Source organism: Balaenoptera acutorostrata, chromosome 4 (assembly GCF_949987535.1).
Source record: "Balaenoptera acutorostrata chromosome 4, mBalAcu1.1, whole genome shotgun sequence".
Lineage (NCBI taxonomy): Eukaryota > Metazoa > Chordata > Mammalia > Artiodactyla > Balaenopteridae > Balaenoptera > Balaenoptera acutorostrata.
Window position 1 is genome coordinate 34,168,137 of NC_080067.1, and position 18,119 is coordinate 34,186,255.

Here is an 18,119-nt window from a genome sequence, read left to right on the forward strand (position 1 = left end):
TGAAAGAAAGAAAGTAGTCTCCACAGCTCAGAATGGAAATGGGCAATTATTTGCTAACTTTAGTCAATATACAGTCACTAAAGTCATCCAATCTCCAAAGTAGAATGTTTGACATAATTTTTACCACTTAAATATCAAGTTCTTCCTATAGAAACTAAGGTTACATTAGTTAATCCCATATTGTTACAGAAATTAGTATTAACAAAACCCTAAAAATATTTCTGGATACTCAAGAAGATTGGAAGGAAATTCAAGCATTTAAAATTGTTACTCACATACCTCAAATACACAGCACTCAAAAGTGTAGCGATACTACACACACACACTTATCACCCTCCTCCTCAAATAATATTCTAGAAGCATCTTATATGATTATTCTCTTAGAGACCACTGAATTTTCTGGTTGGCCTTCTGGACCATGGCTGAGTAATCCAGAAGATGGTTAAATCCCCAAGTAAGTAGTTAATAAAAGATACCGAATAAAAATGGAAACAATAGGAAAACAAGAGACTCATAAATAAAATTTATTTTCAAATTGTGCCAGATAGATTAGACTTCTCAGTGAGGAAAAGGAATTCATTAAATGTTAAATATTTCATTTCAGTAAAGCACATGTAACAACATTTAACATAATTTTGTGAGACCATCTGAACTAATTCTGCAACAAAAAACTCAGCCACCTGTGTAGAAAACTGTCTGAAAAAAATAATGATAATTTATAAGAATGCCAGTTGGGAGAAAGCACTTAATACTACGTTGTCGAGCCAAAGAAAATGAGATCTATTCCAATTACTTCAATATTCTGACATGAAGTTTTTGTGTTATTTTGTTCTTAATTCACCACGGAGAAGACTCAATCAAGAGGCAGGTAGAAGCATCTGTGTGAAAGTCACACCTGAATTCACACTTTTTTTTTTTTTTTTTTTTCAGATGACTCTCCCCTTTCCAGACTTACACAGGTCTGCCTTCCTGTTCTTTCAAGTACAAATAAACATAATGTCTCTGATTCGGTTCTGGGCTCCCTGACCAATCGTGTGACCTTGAACAATTCCTTTTTTCTAAGTCCCAGTTTCTTCAAATATAATATAGGTGTAATTCATAGAACAAATATGAAAACCACAATAGACAATCTATGGTAAGTTGTTAGTACTGAGCCTGGCACAGAGTAATGTCTTCATAAATAATACAGTGATGGTCTTTAACTGATCCATCCAACTGATCGGATAATATTTCAAACTAGGAGAAGGAAGAACAGTTGAATTTTGTATACTGTGGAATGCCTTTTACCTGTTTAGGAATCTATTTGTTCTCCTTATATTTTGTGAAGCATATACCAATGGCGTGCCAATGCTGTACCATTTTTTACACACCAAAGTTGTTAGAAGTATAATTTTAACTTCAAGTGTAAGCAGTTCATATTCTGCCCGGGACTAACTCTTCTGCCTTGATACAACATAAAGAAAACTCACATCTGCCTAGACAGAGAGAGAGAGGACAGCTATAGCATTGCTTCTATTCGGGAGAACAAATACAAATTTTGTGATTTCTGTACTTTGAAATCCAAAGTACACTGGCTTAGCCTGGGGATTTCCAAAATAATAATTTTTTTTTAAGTAATAATGATCTTTAAAACTAGGAAAATGATTACAAATCCATCTCCTTTATTCAGTCCATTCAAATATAATATCCATAAAAGCTTTGTGTTGTATTAAGCCCTTACCATTTCCTCTCTCTGCTTGGTCTTTTCATTTATTCATTTCCCATTAATCGTAAAATTGAAATAAAAAGAGAATGAATTTTTTAAAGTCACTTTCCATTCTGGAGCTTGGCTAATTTCTTCTAAGTGCACTTTAGTGCTGTTTAATTTGTACCTAGGGGTAGCACACTGTTACTGCACTATTCGCTTATTCCTCCAGATAAAAGCAATTAGCGGGGCTAGCCAAACCCTCCACCTGGCCACCATCCGCATATGCATAACACCGGGAGAAAACAGGAGGCTGAGTGTTCCTTAGGGCATGCTTCCTTGGATAGTCAAAATCCCCACTTTCTCCTGTGGGCCTGTGGTAGTGAAGGCATATTTATGGAACTCAGATCATCTCTGATCTAATCCCGGCAGACAATAAACATAGGTTGTATTCCTATTCTGATAGTTCAAAACCAAACACAGTTTTTTCTACTTAAAAGCTATTGCACTAACAAATAGAGAATCTTTAAATTGCACTTACTAATTTGGCGCTGCTTGATACTTCTGGGGTGTGTGTGTGTGTGTGTGTGTGTGTGTGCGTGTGTGCTTAATACCACCAAGCAATTTTCTGCAACACCAGCTGGGTGTCCTACAATTTAACTCAATTCTAACACTATCTACCTGGAGATAGCATCAGATCCTACAGGTTAAGGGTTCAGACCCACAAGGCTTGCTCACCCCCGCCTCCACTGCTTCAAGATGCCAATCACAAGTCCAGATTATCACCTGTGTTTCTGACCTACCAGCTGTAGACCAGTGGTTCCCACCACCCAATTAATTTGCTAGAGTGGCTCAAAGAACTCAGAGAAACACTTTATTTACTAGATTACTACTTTATTATAAAAGGATATAGCTCAGGAACAGCCAGATGGAAGAGATGCATAGGGCAAGCTATGTGGGAAGGGGCTGGAAGCTTCCATGTTCTCTGGGTGCAGCACTCTCCCTGAATCTTCATGCTTTCACCAACCCAGAAACTCCAAACCCTGTCCTTCTGGAGTTTTATGAAGACTTCATTACACAGGCACAATTGATTAAATCATTGGCCATCAGTGACTGATTCAACCTCCACTCCTCTTCCCTCCCCAACGGCAGGCAAGTGGGACTGAAAGTTCCAACCATCTAATTACACGGTTAGTTCTCCTGGCAACCAGCCCCCATACTTATGTGCTTTCCAAAAGTCACCTCATTAACATACACTCAGATGTGGTTGAAAGGGGTTTATTATGAAAATCAAGACACCTTTATGGCTCTTATCACTTAGGAAATCCCAACGGTTTTAGGAGCTCTGTGCTAGGAACGGGGACAAAAACCAAATATATATTTCTTATTATAAATCACAATGTCACAATACTGGAACTCAATGTTTTGTTAATGTTATATAAGAAAAGTCTAGAAAGAAACAAGAGTGATCCTGGTATGACTCAACCAGTATTATGGATGTCCACACTTTGGAAAATGTAGTATAGATGTTGGACTACAGTAAGATTGTCTTTGTAGGGTCACTGGACAACTCCATAACCCTATGAATTAGAATTTAATAAATTTGAAGTGTAACTTGATATATGCCTGTGTTGAAAATGATTTTCCTCTTAGATGACAGCATCATTAGTTTCTAGGCTTTCTTCCCAAAACTTAGGATGGCATTTTCTCTAGTTTATAAGAAGTTTCACTCCCTAGATGTCATCTGATGAGTGCTCATTTTGATGCAGAAAAGTTTGAATTTAAAAATTAAATCATGCTTCATCTGGAAATTAATCTGGGAATCTGGTACCCAAGAGAGCAGTCATTTTTAACTAAGGATCTATTGTGTCACGCTCAACTGAAGCAAACATTAAGCATCTTGTACAAGATCAATAGTGTAAAGAAATGTGCAAGAATTTTAGGTGAATAGAACACAGCACCACATTTTTATTCTGTGTGAAATGCTTGTAATTAATCTTGCATTTTTATTTTTGAACAATATTTATATCTTTCTCCTTAGGTTTCAACAAGAGACATAGGGTTCAGAAGGCCTCATCTTGGAGGTCTTGGAATTTTCACTTTAGAGAATGATTCTTCTTGTCCTTGGTCATGTTTTGCCTGATCTTAGAAGTTGCTCAGTACCAAATTCATAGGTGATTTAGGAAAAATGCTGACCAAGCTATTGTATCAAAGAGTTGAAGGGAAGCCCCAAGGATCTTTAAACCAAGTAACTCAAAGTTGCAAATTTCTTCTTCCAAAGCAAATTAACTCTTTTTTTAATTAGTTGGGAAAACCATCTGCTAAATAGCTTCTTTCTTTACTATGTACAATTTAAACTGCTGTTCACAGCTGTAGTCAGGGTGCCTAGCTCAGTGTCAAGCACAGGGAAGATGCTACATAAATACCTGTAGAAATAACAAAAGTTTAGTTTAATGAATAGATGAATCAATGAATGAATGAATGACCATATTATAAGTCTTATTCTATCACTACCAACTTAGCTGAAATGTCCTGAGAAGTGTTACTGTTAACATTATTTTAACATTCATCATCATCACATTTTCCCTATTCATACTGTCAAAAATATGCAAATGTAGAATTGGACTCTAGATTGCTCTGCAGTTGTAAGAAGCCAGGCAACAGAGCAAATCAAGGTAGAGGAAATTTTCTAACCTCTTAACTTTTCTGGCAAATAAACTATCTTGCATGTTGTTCTGGATTTGAAAAGGTTTTAAAACAAATAACATTTTTCCTCTTAGCCCCTTTAAGAATCAATCTAAATCCCAGTTGTCAAATGTAAAATGTCCTTCAAACATAAAGGGACAAAAAAGGGAGGAGATGAACTGATACATTCAAGGACACAGTTTTAAAGAATTAGATTGCTACATTGCCTCAGAGCAGTCTGGAAATGAAAATTGCTAGGCTTTTTGGTGGTATTAGCAGAGTAGTAAATATAATGTATGTCATTTTTATTCCAGACAGGAAGACTGGAGGTAGTTACTAGTGAATGACAGTAAATTGTACCAGATGCCAAGTAAATTTTAACAGCCTTTTAGCTGCACTTCTCATATTCACATACTCATTAGTATTTTAATTTTTAGGTATATAACTCAAGGTTTCAATACAACCCCATGTAAAAATGAAAATTGCAAAGATGTCTATAGAACATCCTGCTCTTGAGACAAGAATCCACAGATTCTTGATCAAGAAATTATTCTGTATCTACCCAAGAGAAATGAAAACATATATCCACACAAAGACTTATACGTGAATGTTCTTATTATTATTCATAATAACAAAAACACCCATGAACTGGTAAATGGATAAACAAAGTGTGGTCCATCTAGACAACGAAATATTATTCAGCAATAAAAAGGAATGAACTACTGATAAATACTACAACATGGATGAACCTCAAAAAACATGATGTTAAATGAAATAATCCAGGTGCAAAAGACCACTTACTATATCATTCAAGTTATGTGAAATGCCCAGAAAAAAATCTATGGACATAGAGAGCAGATCAGTGATTGCTTGGAACTGGGGATGGGAGCAGTGATTAACTGCACAGGGGCCTGAGAGATCTATTTGGGGTGACAGAAAGATCCCAAAATTTGGATTTTGGTGATAGTTACACAGCTGTATAAATTTACATCCTCATTGGTTTCTCATCAATCCTCAGATTACATGATCTCTCAGGAGTGTGCTTTTCCGCCTTAGAGTTGATGCTGTAAAGGACTGAGACTGACGAATGTTGGGATGGGTGAATGCATTTGGTACCTTCACCTTTCCAAAGATCCAGAAAGTCACTCCCAAGTGCCTACTGCACATTTCTACTTGGATAACACATTGGCAGTGCAGATTCATATACTGCATTTCATCAAATCTAAATCACCATCAGTTACAAAATAAACCATTACTTTACATACCATTAAGAAAAAAAGTCACCAATTTGATTATGATATGCTATTCATTGTAAGAATCACAGCAAATTAAGACACATTAACACGGGGAGAGTTCCCTGGTGGTCCAGTGGTTAGGATGCGGTGCTTTCACTGCCATGGCCTGCTTTCAATCCCTGGTCAGGGAAATGAGATCCTGAAAGCTGTGTGGCTTGGCCGAAATTTAAAAAAAAAAAAAAAAATGGGGAGGGGGACACTGTGCCTTGGGTTCAAAGAACTGTGGGAAGGAGGTGAAGAATTTCCTCAGCTGGGCTTCAGAAAGAAAGCTATTTCAAGCAGCTGGCAGAGCACAAGCAAACGCATGGGGGTCTGAAAGTGCCAGGTGTGTTTGGGCAACTATGGCACCTGGAAAGACCAAAACTAACTTGAAACAGCCTGTTATCAAAAAGATCTGAGCAACTAAGCAGGCTTTCAACGATCACCCATAATCCCCTACCTCTGAAACGTACTCAGCATCCACATTCAAACTCTCACTGAAGCACAATCTCACTTCAAAAGAAGACGCACCATTCACTTCAGTCTTGAAACCACCCTCTTTTAAATCACCTAGTGAGCAGCTACACATTTTTAAGAATTCTATAACTTAGAAATCAGCAAATTACACTGGTTCTTTAGAATTCTAAATAAACAGAATATACCTTTAAAACATATTCCTTAAAAAATATGTGCTAAATGTAAAATTAAAAAACATAAATAAGGAAGGATGTCTGGTGCTTACACAGATTTTAACTAACAGCATTACGTAGGCTGAAGTTCAGAATGTGCTATGGGGAAATGTCAAGGATAACAAACATCATTTAATTGGATCATGGAGACAAGAATTAACAAGAAATGGGCCCCTCTTCTTTACTTCATTTTGGGGAGGTAGTATCATAACTAAAACAGAAAGAAATTAGAAGTACTCAGCTCCTAGTTGCCCCTGCCCCAGCTTGTCTTCACCTGGAAAGGGTAGAAGGAACCAAGCCCAAGAAATATGGGGAATAGTGAGAAAGCATCAGTCTGTTTACTGCGGTCACAGGCTCTAAGCCCAGCTGGACTGTGCATGGAACTCAAGTTCCTCTGGGGAACTGGAAGTGCTTGCAGATGTTCGGAAGGAACAAATGCCAAGGAACTTTAAAGAATTCAAGTTACCTCTAGTCAAGAAAAGCCTCCCACTCAGTAACTGCCACCCTCTTTGTAGGCAACTGCTGCTGCTTTCCCACTTGTCACATCTGAGCTTCTACTCCTCAGGCCATGTTTCAAGGTTTCTTTTGCCCTGGGTACAGTTGTTCCACTTCACCTCACAAAACCGCAGCTGCCTACAAGGCCACCAACCTCTCTGCACTGCTCAGTTCCAGAAAATAATCCATTGGAGTAAGCATCGTTTTCATGCTGGCATGTAAGTACCTCAGTGTCGCTGATGTTGTCTCGTGATGTAATGCTCTAATAGGTTCTTATGGATGATGATGGAGCCATAAAAGGCATGACTGATGTCTAATCTAAACATACTACACATATACCTTCTTCCTGATTTGCCTCTCCATCTGGGTCTACAGTCTTACTGAAGTTCAGAAGCCTTAGCTTGACTTGGAAGCAAGCTAATCCTACCAGTGGACCAGTGGTTCTCAACAGGAGAGGTTTAGCCCCAAGGGGACATTCAGCAAAGTCTGAAGACACTTTTAATCCTCACAACTCAGAGGGTGTAAGGGGGTTACTACTGGCATCTAATTGGTAGGGTCCAGGGTTACTACTGGCATCTAATTGGTAGGGTCTGCTAAACAGACTAAAACGCACAGGACAACCCCCAAAGAATTACCAGACCAAAATGTCTATAATGTTAAGATTAAGAAACCCTGCAGTAGCCTAACAAAATATCATTAATTCCATGACTTTAAGCTCATTTCTCATTTGTCATGTATTTTTGGAGTACAGAGTTACAGTACTTGCCTTCAAAGATTGAACTAGAATACGAAACTGTTCTGCATACCTACCATGCATACATTTAAACCATATTCAGAGATCACCAGCATCAGATAAAATAATGCATGCCAAAAACACTGTTGACTCTTTTTTTAATTTCCAAAATACATGAAGCTATTAATATGCATAAATCATTAACAATTCATTTAATAAGTGCATGAAAGAGTGAAGTCTTGACAGTTTCTATGCATAATTTTCACTTATGAACCTGTCTCTAGACTCTTTCTCATCCCCATTAAAGTCTTACCTGCCTTAAACATAATATCCCCTACCATAACCAGGAAGAATATATGGAGTTCATCTTTCATATCAGCAGATTTGAGCCACACACCTGACCCTACAGGGCAGGAATGTACATTATATTCTGAATCTGCCTGATGCCATTATGATAGTCTCACTGAGGTATTAATATATATAAACATTCCATTTGATGGACAAAATGCTAAGCAGAAATAAGCAAATGAATGAGTTTAAAAATGGGTATGAGTTAGAGAGTGAAAAAGAAAGAAGACTGGGAACAGAAAAAGAGAGTGAGAGAAAGAGCTTTTCCAAAAAAGAAATCATCAAGGCTTATGCCAGATATGTTGGGGATAATTACTTCAGCTATGTCCTTCTCTCAGCTTCTGAAGCCCTGCCATTGTCCACAATTTGTGACTTGGTCCTGTATTATTCTTGATCAACTTGTCAGTCTGTCGGTTAGAATCTGTCATCAAACTAAACTTTTACCAGCTGCTACCCTTATGCCCATTGGACTTAAACCAGCCACTCTTTCCCACATTTTATATTCTGAACTAAATTGTGTGTGAAAATTACCTTTTATTGACTTTAGTGAGAGCCTTATACAAACAACTGAGGGCAGATTTCAACTGTCCACTGCCAAAATAGCCCTCTGTCCCATCTGTTGTATGCACATATCATTAAGACTTTTATTAGCCTCGGAAATGGAGAACTCATTTTATGGTGTTAGTTAGCTAAAAATCTACAAAAGTCCTTGAAAAGCAGTTCTTACTGGTCCTGGTAACCACTGCATCTGAGCAAACGTTGTTAAAGAGCCAGACTGGGAACAGATATTGAAAGATAAGAATGCCTCTAAATGACAGCACCAAACTGTAATTTCATGTCTATAAATTCATACTTTACATTAAACTGCTCAGAGAAGATGTACCTATTGTCCTTCCAAAATGGAGACTTTTTAAAATTTAAGTTTTGAAAGAAAATAAGAAAAATTCCTCAGAAACATTTGGGAAAACATAATTTCTTAAAGAAACCACTGTGAAGGAAAGACATGGCATAAGAATCACCATCAGAAGAAATCAAGAACTTTCTTGGAAAAGTTATAAAAGGCTTAACCATTAGGGGCCCAGGGAGAAGTAATGATCTTTTACCAGAAGAAGAGAATAAAATCATGGAAGCCTAATATGGCTTTTTACAGTTCTGCTTACAATTACACATTAAACAATTTACCCCTTGTGGATGAGTTCCTGAAGCCTGCTGAGATGTGGCACTCAGAGAAACGAGTACATGCTGCTTTTCTTCTGTTGAGGTTTATTTTTATTAAAACAAGAAACTTACAACAACTAAAAAAAATTCATTTTTGCTGAATTTTACTCTTTCTAAGAAGACCGACAGCATGGATGAATATTTATCCAATGTTTGTAGTAAGTCCAACAATAAAAGACAATGGCTTATACATTCATGCCCAGTCAATGTCCTATGGGCTGGAATTCATAAAATAAAGGCAGCAGATGGCATTCCTAAATTTAATTTGCTATTTGACTCATCCTTGTGTTCCCACTCTGAAATGCAGACACGGAATGTTTATCTAACACTGTTAGAAAACACAAGACCATGCTTTGAGCAAGTTTATCATGTAATCTGATGCTGGATCATCAATCCTGAGAATGAAAACAGTAGCCCATCCACAGAGGCACTCTCTTCAGATTAAGAGGGACCAATATTAAGAGTAATTAAGAGTACTATCAACAGCCAATACGCCATGTATCAGGGATGGCATTGCATACAGTTTGGAATCACTTCTCATGACAGTAAAGCAGTACCAGAGACCATCAAAAAGAAGAATGTGCTTTGATTCTGCTGTTCTAATTTGAAATTAAAGAGGATATTTTTGTGTGTTTCGACCTTACCTCCCAATGTTCCATTAATGTGATCGCTTTTCCTTATGGGTTCTTCTCTTGAATACTGTGCTACTGTCTTTGATTGTCCATTAGTATGTATACATCAGACCAATATTCTAGACCACCACACTCTAAAATGAATACTTTTTGAGACTTACGTTACTGCTTCTGGCAGCTGTCAAAATAATTCCTGCTGACATCATGTTTAACAGACTTGCCTCCCAGTCAGATCAATGTTGGGAAGCAGCATGCAGTGCTACAAAATTAGGTCAATAATTGTGAAGCAAGCTCACCCCTGCTTGCATTTGGAGACCAAAAAACTCTGAAGTTAAAAAAAAAAAAACTGAACAATCAAAGATTCTGGAATCTTCTTTTAAATCTCAATAAAGGTGTCAATTTAGCTATTTAATTCTCAGAGTTCTTCGGAAGAATTTTATTATTTAAAAGTATAGTCCGCCAAAGGGATCTGAAAACATTCCAACATTAAAACATACACCACTCCTAAAGGGTGAAAATCCAAGTGCTAACACCCATTGTACTGACCATCTTTCTGAGCACTCAAATGTTAACTTTTTCAAATGACTACAGAAGAATCTGTTGTTAACCTGTTACTCTCAAGTGTCAACCTGAGTGGTCATCATAGTATTTGCCTATAAAATTACCTCATAATAATATAAAAGAAACACAAGAGTCTCAATGACTTAGAACCTGGAAAGAGAAAAAACCAATCTGGTAGTTAGAACCAGAGTGCCAAATGACAGCATCAGCTGCATTATCTGTGTGCCTGGAGGCTTCCCTTCCAAACTAATTTTAAGAATAAATTGAAATTGAACTGGAGCCATGCAAAGTAGAACACAGACCTTTTTGAAGATTCGTATCAGGTAAAGAGTAAACAGGTTGTCAGAGAATATTGACGTTTTCTTTTTAGAATTGATTTTATGCTTTTATTTTTCTACCCATATGGCATTTTATATTATTAACATTTATTTATTAAAACCCTGCCCTTTCCTCAAAAGGTTTTAAGGAGTTTGAATGTTCTGTTACAGCATTTTAAGATAAAAATAGCTCCCCATTATCTTACAAACTAGAATAAAACAAATATTTCTATCTGAATTAAAGGTGGAAATGTACACCTTCTTACAAGTTTGTTTCCAAAGCTGTTAAGATGGAAATACAAAAAAGGTCATTTATTAATTTAAAAATTCAAAATACCTGGAATCTTTCCCTAAAATCTATCATCTAATACGCAAATCAAAGATCAAAATATTAAGATGGTCTATAAGAATTAACAAAGATAAATCTTTTGTAGATCCAAAAACAGGTTGATTTATTTGGCATCATTCCAATTTACCTCCCCACTCTTCTGTCCTGATTAATTGCCCTCAGCAAGGAGCTGTAACCTAGTTATTCTGTTTTCTTAATTCCTATTGATGGGGTGTTGATAGAAGGATAAAACAAGAACCAACTGCCTTTTAACTAACCCATTCTTCATGAGTTAGTCAATCATAACTTGTCCATTTTAATTATCTCCCAAATTCCTAATAGAGATATGCTTGCAGTTTCCAAATATTTGCATGATTAAAGATGTTTTCCTTGTTTCAATAAGGAACCTCAAATTGATGAGTCAGGTGGCAAGATTTATGGGGTGAAGTTGTCCTGTTTATCTCCCAGCTTTCAAAAATACTGGTCTGCAATTCAGTAACAAAACAACATTCCCACCAGAGATATGCAGACTATGCCGATTAATGATAATGTACATGTTTTAAAAAATATATGTACCAACAGCAGTAGATGCCAGAGAGAAAAGCCTCCAAGAAAATGTTTACTAGCCTCCCTCTTCAGATCCATAAAAAGGCAGTCTGTTTGAATATTAAATATAATTACACAAAGCTAACAGGCCATTGGTACACCTGGATAACATTTTCAGGTCGTTTTTGCCCTCCTTGGAGCCATACCATAGATTGTGTCATCAATCAGTTATACCACTCAAATTACAGGGAAATTCTGGCTGCTTCACAAACTACTGGACAGTTCAGTTATGATAAAAACGTGAGCAGAATTTTCATTGCATTGACTGACAATCAGTTATTTTGATTGGATGCAAACAGAAACAAAAGCTAACTTTTTTCAAAAATAACTTCCCATTTAGGAACTACCCTCTTCTATCACCGAAAATCCTACCATGTTTTAAACATCAGAATTGAAGCAATCATGTTCCTCTTTCATAGTAAATGGTCTAGCAGCTGATGATAGAATATGATGGTGATGACGACAACAATGATGATGATACCGGGTTTCTGAGAGAATAATTTTTATATAAAATTTTTCCTATTCAATATCCAATAGACACAAATATATGTACAAAGTAACTGAACTCCTCCAAGTCATTAGAACTGTTTTCTCTGATTTAACAGAAATTGCACATTCCCTGATTTATCTCTCTTCCCTTGAATCATCTGGTCCTTCAACAGTAAAGAAGAGCCTTCTATTTACTTCTCACCCATCAGTTCTAGGTAGCACTCAAGTTGAGAGAATGGTTTGCCCAGAATCATCAATTGACCCAATTGTTAAACCTACACGCTACAAAAAAGAAGAAAGATGTCAAGAAAACTACTTCCTTAAAATTTGTGTCTAACCACTAACATGCCTGGCACCGCAGGGCTTGAAGAGCAGAAATCAAGCCCTTTTCATCTCTGAATACTCAGAGTCACTTTGAGTCACTCCTCGCAGGAGGGGTGATCATTACTTGCCCCTCCTGAGAGGAGTGACTTATCTGCCTGGTGAAACTTGGGAGAGCCTGACATCCACGACAACATCATCCTGGAGGCAGGGTACTGTTTAGAAACATAGAGAGTGCAGGTCCATCTCTCCTTCTCTTGGACCTGTCTATCCTTCAGTGAAGCTTTTTTTATACAGCTCCAAAAGCAAGTTATACTCCAATATCATAAATCATATAATTAAATGTAATCAAGTGTAACTATATATACATTTGTATATATTCACTGAACTTCCATCTAAACAGTATAACTTATAATCCAAGGTGGGTGTTCAAAACATGCCTGTAAACATTCTTCTGAATATATTCTTAGTATTTTACAATCACACCGATAGCACTTAGCCCACTGACCTTAACACTGAAGTCACAATAAACTTTTTGGCCTTGAATAAAACAGAACAAGAATCCACAAGTTAATGTGATTCCCTTTGTTAACTCAGTCTAGAGTTTCCCAAAATGTGTTCCCAAAATCACTGGTCCTAAGTGATGCTTTTGAGGAAAACGTTCCACAGCCAAATACAATGGTCTAGCAATAGTCCTAAACCTTCTAATTTAGCTGGACTTAACCAACCTGGCACTCTACTGTGAGATAAGTTTGGGAAATGCTGTATCAGAGTCCCTTTTTGATAACTTACAATACATATTAACAACTTTAAAAAGCCCTACACTAAATGAGTTGGTTTATTTTAGTTTAAAGCAAACACATTTGACCTTAGAACCCTTTCCTATTTAACACCATGGAATATGCTTGGGGAAGTGCTCTTCCAGAAAGTGAGACATCACATAGGATGAATCATAACTCCATGGGGCAGTTTACAGCCTCTCCAAAATCTCATGCTGTTACATGAAACACAAACAGATACAAAGGTGCCTCTTGGCTTATTAATCACCAAAGCTGCGCATAAAAAAGAAGAATTTAAATATATAAACATGAGATGGGAAGCAGCAATTTTAACATCTATGAAAAATTATTGCAACTAACAAAAACAAATGTTAATTACTGAAAATCCTAATTGCCCTCCACTTGGATTCACAAAGTACCAATTGAAATAAATTCTCTAGCATGTTTACCATCCCAAGTACAATACCACAAGTCATCCACAAATGATTATGTCATTCTTTTTTTTAGCCATCCAGATCCGAACCCCTACTCGAAGTTGTTACACATGACAGAGTTGCTCTAGACTCCCTTCTTTCAGGCGATGGTGGAGTTTATACAATAGCTAATATTTCCTGTTGTAACTGTACTGTTGTCTCAGTGGAACAGTCAATACTGAAATTTAAGAAGAAAGCTACCTGACTGTCTAAAGCAGACATTGATGTTTTATGGAATTTCTTCAGCCGGTTAGATCTGGTACCCTAGGGAGGCATGGCTGAGGTCAATACTACAGATTGGTTTCCTCATACTGTTGGGAGTCCTGTTGATATTAACCTTAATTAAATGCCGTATTAGGCAAATTGAATGGATTTGGTCCCAGTCCCTGTCAGTCAGATTAGTAAGAGTGACCAACAGAGTAGCACACTCATGGAAAAATTCACCGGAAGTCAAGAGTGTATAGAAAGAGGTAGGAACTGTTGAGAGACAAGTCTTCATGGATCCCTCTGTTTCTGCATGTCTTGGGACAGCTTTTATTTTGGACTATCTTTTCAAAGATGTTTGTACAGCAAACAACTTGAAAGACAGAAATGACATCCTCCTCTAGGGCAAAGGAAAGTTCTGTTTGCCATTCAGGATATTAAAGCTAATGTCTCCTCTGGGGTAAAAGTTGGGCAGATTTGCTAGCAGCTCCCTTATAAGATTGAGAGGTTCCTAAACTTGGTATACCTCAATTGTGACACAAACCTTTGCACCCAGCATCTACCTGGGCCCTCCTCCACATCATCCCTATAGGACTGGGGAGTAAAAGGACTGAAACAAACATAAAGCTTATGCTGTCTGCTGTGCTTGCATAATAAAGTTCTTGAATTTTGATCCAGGAGTTTTGTCTTCTGCCAGCATCTATGAAACTGTGGCTGGATAACCTTTTATCTTGCACGTAGGATAGTATCTCAGACCCTTCACACTTTTTTTTTTTTTAATTTAATTAATTAATTTATTTATATATTTTTATTTTTGGCTGTGTTGGGTCTTCGTTTCTGTGCGAGGGCTTTCTCTAGTTGTGGCAAGCGGGGGCCACTCTTCATCGTGGTGCGCGGGCCTCTCACTGTCGCGGCCTCTCTTGTTGCGGAGCACAGGCTCCAGACGCGCAGGCTCAGTAGTTGTGGCTCACGGGCCTAGTTGCTCCGCGGCATGTGGGATCTTCCCAGACCAGGGCTCGAACCCGTGTCCCTTGCATTGGCAGGCAGACTCTCAACCGTTGCGCCACCAGGGAAGCCCCCCCTTCACACTTTTTGACAAAGACCCAGATTAATGTACAGAGATAACATGCTTATAAGTTGGAAGACTCAAAAGTATAATTATATCAATTCTCCCCAAATTGATCTATAAATCAGTGCAACACCAATCAAAATTCCAGCAGGATTTTTCTATTTTCATAGAAATTGACAAGTTGACACTGAAATATATATGAAAATGTAAAGTACTTAGAGTAGCCAAAGCAATCTTGGAAAAGAACTAAGCTGGAGGATTTATATACTCTCTGACCTTAAGATTTACTATATAGTAATTAAGACATTGTGATAGTTGCATAAAATTAGAGAAATAGATCAATGGAACACAATATGAAATCCAGAAATTACCCCGCACATATACGGCCAAATGAATTTGACAGAGACACCGACTGTAATTCAATGGGGAAAGAAAAACCTTCTCAACAAATAGTACTGGATCTACTAGATACCCATGTTTTTTTAAACGTGTTGATCCATAACTTACATTGTGCATAATGACCTAAACTACAAAGCTCCCATAAGAAAACATAGGCAAATATGTTTGAGGCCTTGGGATAGTCAAAGACTTCTTGGGAAAAAATGTAAAAGACCCAAATTATAAAAGAAAAACAATAATGAAAAGGCAAACAAGGGCTTCCCTGGTGGCGCAGTGGTTGAGAATCTGCCTGCCAATGCAGGGGACACGGGTTCGAGCCCTGGTCTGGGAAGATCCCACATGCCGCGGAGCAGCTAGGCCCGTGAGCCACAACTACTGAGCCTGCGCGTCTGGAGCCTGTGCTCCGCAACAAGAGAGGCCGCGATAGTGAGAGGCCCATGCACCGCGATGAAGAGTGGCCCCCGCTTGCCGCAACTGGAGAAAGCCCTCACACAGAAACGAAGACCCAACACAGCCAAAAATAAATAAATAAATTTAAAAAAAAAAAAGGCAAACAATTAATTTCTTTTAAAAGGCAAAAGAGGGCTTCCCTGGTGGCGCAGCGGTTGAGAATCTGCCTGCCAATGCAGGGGACACGGGTTCGAGCCCTGGTCTGGGAAGATCCCACATGCCGCGGAGCAACTAGGCCCGTGAGCCACAACTACTGAGCCTGCGCGTCTGGAGCCTGTGCTCCGCAACAAGAGAGGCCGCGACAGTGAGAGGCCCACGCACCGCGATGAAGAGTGGCCCCCGCTTGCCGCAACTAGAGAAAGCCCTCGCACAGAAACGAAGACCCAACACAGCCAAAAATAAATAATTTTTTTAAAAAAAATGTTAAAAAAAAAAAAAAAGGCAAAAGACTTCAATAGATGCTACACAAAAGAGGACTTACAAATGGCCAAAAAATTCATGACAAGATGTTCAATGTCATTGGCATCAGGGAAATATGAATTAAAACTACAATTAGATACCACTGCACACTCACTAAAATTACCAAAATTAAAGACTATAACACCAAAATGTTAGAGAGAATGCAGAGCAACTGGATACTGGGGGAAGCTTAAAATGATACAACCACTGTGGAAAAATGTTTGGCAGAATCTTAATAGTGTGAAGCCCTCCCTACATTATTATTTAGCAATTCCATTCTTATATTTACCTCCCTCCAAAAAGAAAACATACATCTACAAAAGGTCTTGTATACAAGGTTTATTGCAGCTTTATTCATGATAACACAAAATTGGAAACAATTTAAATATCCACCAACAGGAAAATAAACTGTGGTATACAATAAAATACCACTCGTTAATAAAAAGGAACAAACCAATAATACAAACAAAACACTAATAAATCTCAAAAATGTTATCTCGAATGAAAGAAGCCAGACACAAAGAAATGTATACCATATGACCTCATTTATATAAAGTTTTAGCACAGACAAAATTAACGCATGAAGCTAGAAATGGGAATAGTGGTTGCCTGAGGGGAGTACAGAAATAGACTGAAAAGATGCTCAAAGGAACTTCTTAGACTGATGAAAATGTTCTACACCTTGACTGGGATGTCAAATTCTATAGAACTTGTTCTATATAATTCTCAAATCAAAAAAATGTTAAAGGCTATAAAATAGATTTTATTTAAAACTCCTTTACCTCCAGACTATTCTAGGTCTGACATCCAAATCAGACAGGCTGAACTTCAGATTATTTGCTCTGTTTCCACAGGTGTTAAGAGAGATATACTCGCAGACCTTACACAGCTACCAGGGCAACAATGCCAGGAAAACCTTTAATCAAGATTTGATAGTGCCTATTTGCAATCAGGAGAAGAAAACAAAGAACACCCCGGATTATAAAAGCAGGTGAAACCCACCAAAAGACCTAATCAGGCACAATGCTGGCGTTCTTGATTCTCGTGACTGTGACCCTAGCATCTGCTCACCATTCTGGTGAGCACTTTGAAGGGTAAGTGACTGACACCTTAAATGAGCAAGCCCTTCCTTGTTAGCCAAAAAATTTGAACACATTACCCAATTTTAAATTTTCTCTCTTTCTTCTGTATCTCACCATTCAGTGAGAAGGTGTTCCGTGTCAGTGTTGAAGATGAAAATGACATCAACTTACTCCGTGAGTTGGCCAGCATCAGTCAGGTAAATAACAATTCTATGCTATAGGGTTTCCTTCACACTTATTTTAAAATCTTAGATTATACTATGATTCCATCAAAGGAAGAATGACATGAAATATTAACTATAGCACTTTTGTAGCAAGAAATAAAAACTTGAAAAACATTTAGTGCCCCCATGCCTTCTTTTTCTGCCTAAATTAGATTGCCATAAGCCCTATAGTATTATAAATCCAGGGTAACTTTTTAAAGAGCTGCCAGAGCATGACAACTGAATGAGCTGAAACTGCTGCAAAGGTCATAGAACATCTAATGTACAGTAACTTCCCTTCTAAGGCAAAAGAGAAAAATGATCAGCTTGGATATTACAGAAAAACTGGGCTTTTGTCCAACTTGATATTCATTTCCACATCCCATGTATCATCTGTTCTCTTTGATTTTCTTTCATTCCAAATCAAACAGCTTGAGTTTTCATGACCTTGATTCAGGCCCTCTTAATGATATGGCATGAAGGGGGTAAAGAAGGTAAAAAGCCAGAAGTGATTTTCATACTTTTACTTTCAAGAAACCAAAATCTCTAGGCTACTTTATTTTTAAAAATCCACTGTATATGGGATGAAAACTGACAGTTTTAATTATATATATATATAGT

At 37.7% G+C, this 18,119-nt stretch overlaps 1 protein-coding gene across 1 annotated transcript in view; it reads left to right on the forward strand.

Annotated features, from left to right (window-relative positions):
- The first annotated feature begins 6,940 nt into the window (after window positions 1-6,940).
- Window positions 6,941-18,119, forward strand: part of CPB1 (carboxypeptidase B1) — a 50,052-nt gene continuing 38,873 nt past the window's right edge. Inside the window, exons 1-3 of the mRNA XM_007188109.2 lie at window positions 6,941-7,045; window positions 17,068-17,307; window positions 17,417-17,492. Of these exons, the coding sequence (XP_007188171.1) occupies window positions 17,237-17,307; window positions 17,417-17,492 (147 nt within the window). The 5' untranslated portion in view covers window positions 6,941-7,045; window positions 17,068-17,236. The remainder of the gene's footprint in view (window positions 7,046-17,067; window positions 17,308-17,416; window positions 17,493-18,119) is intronic.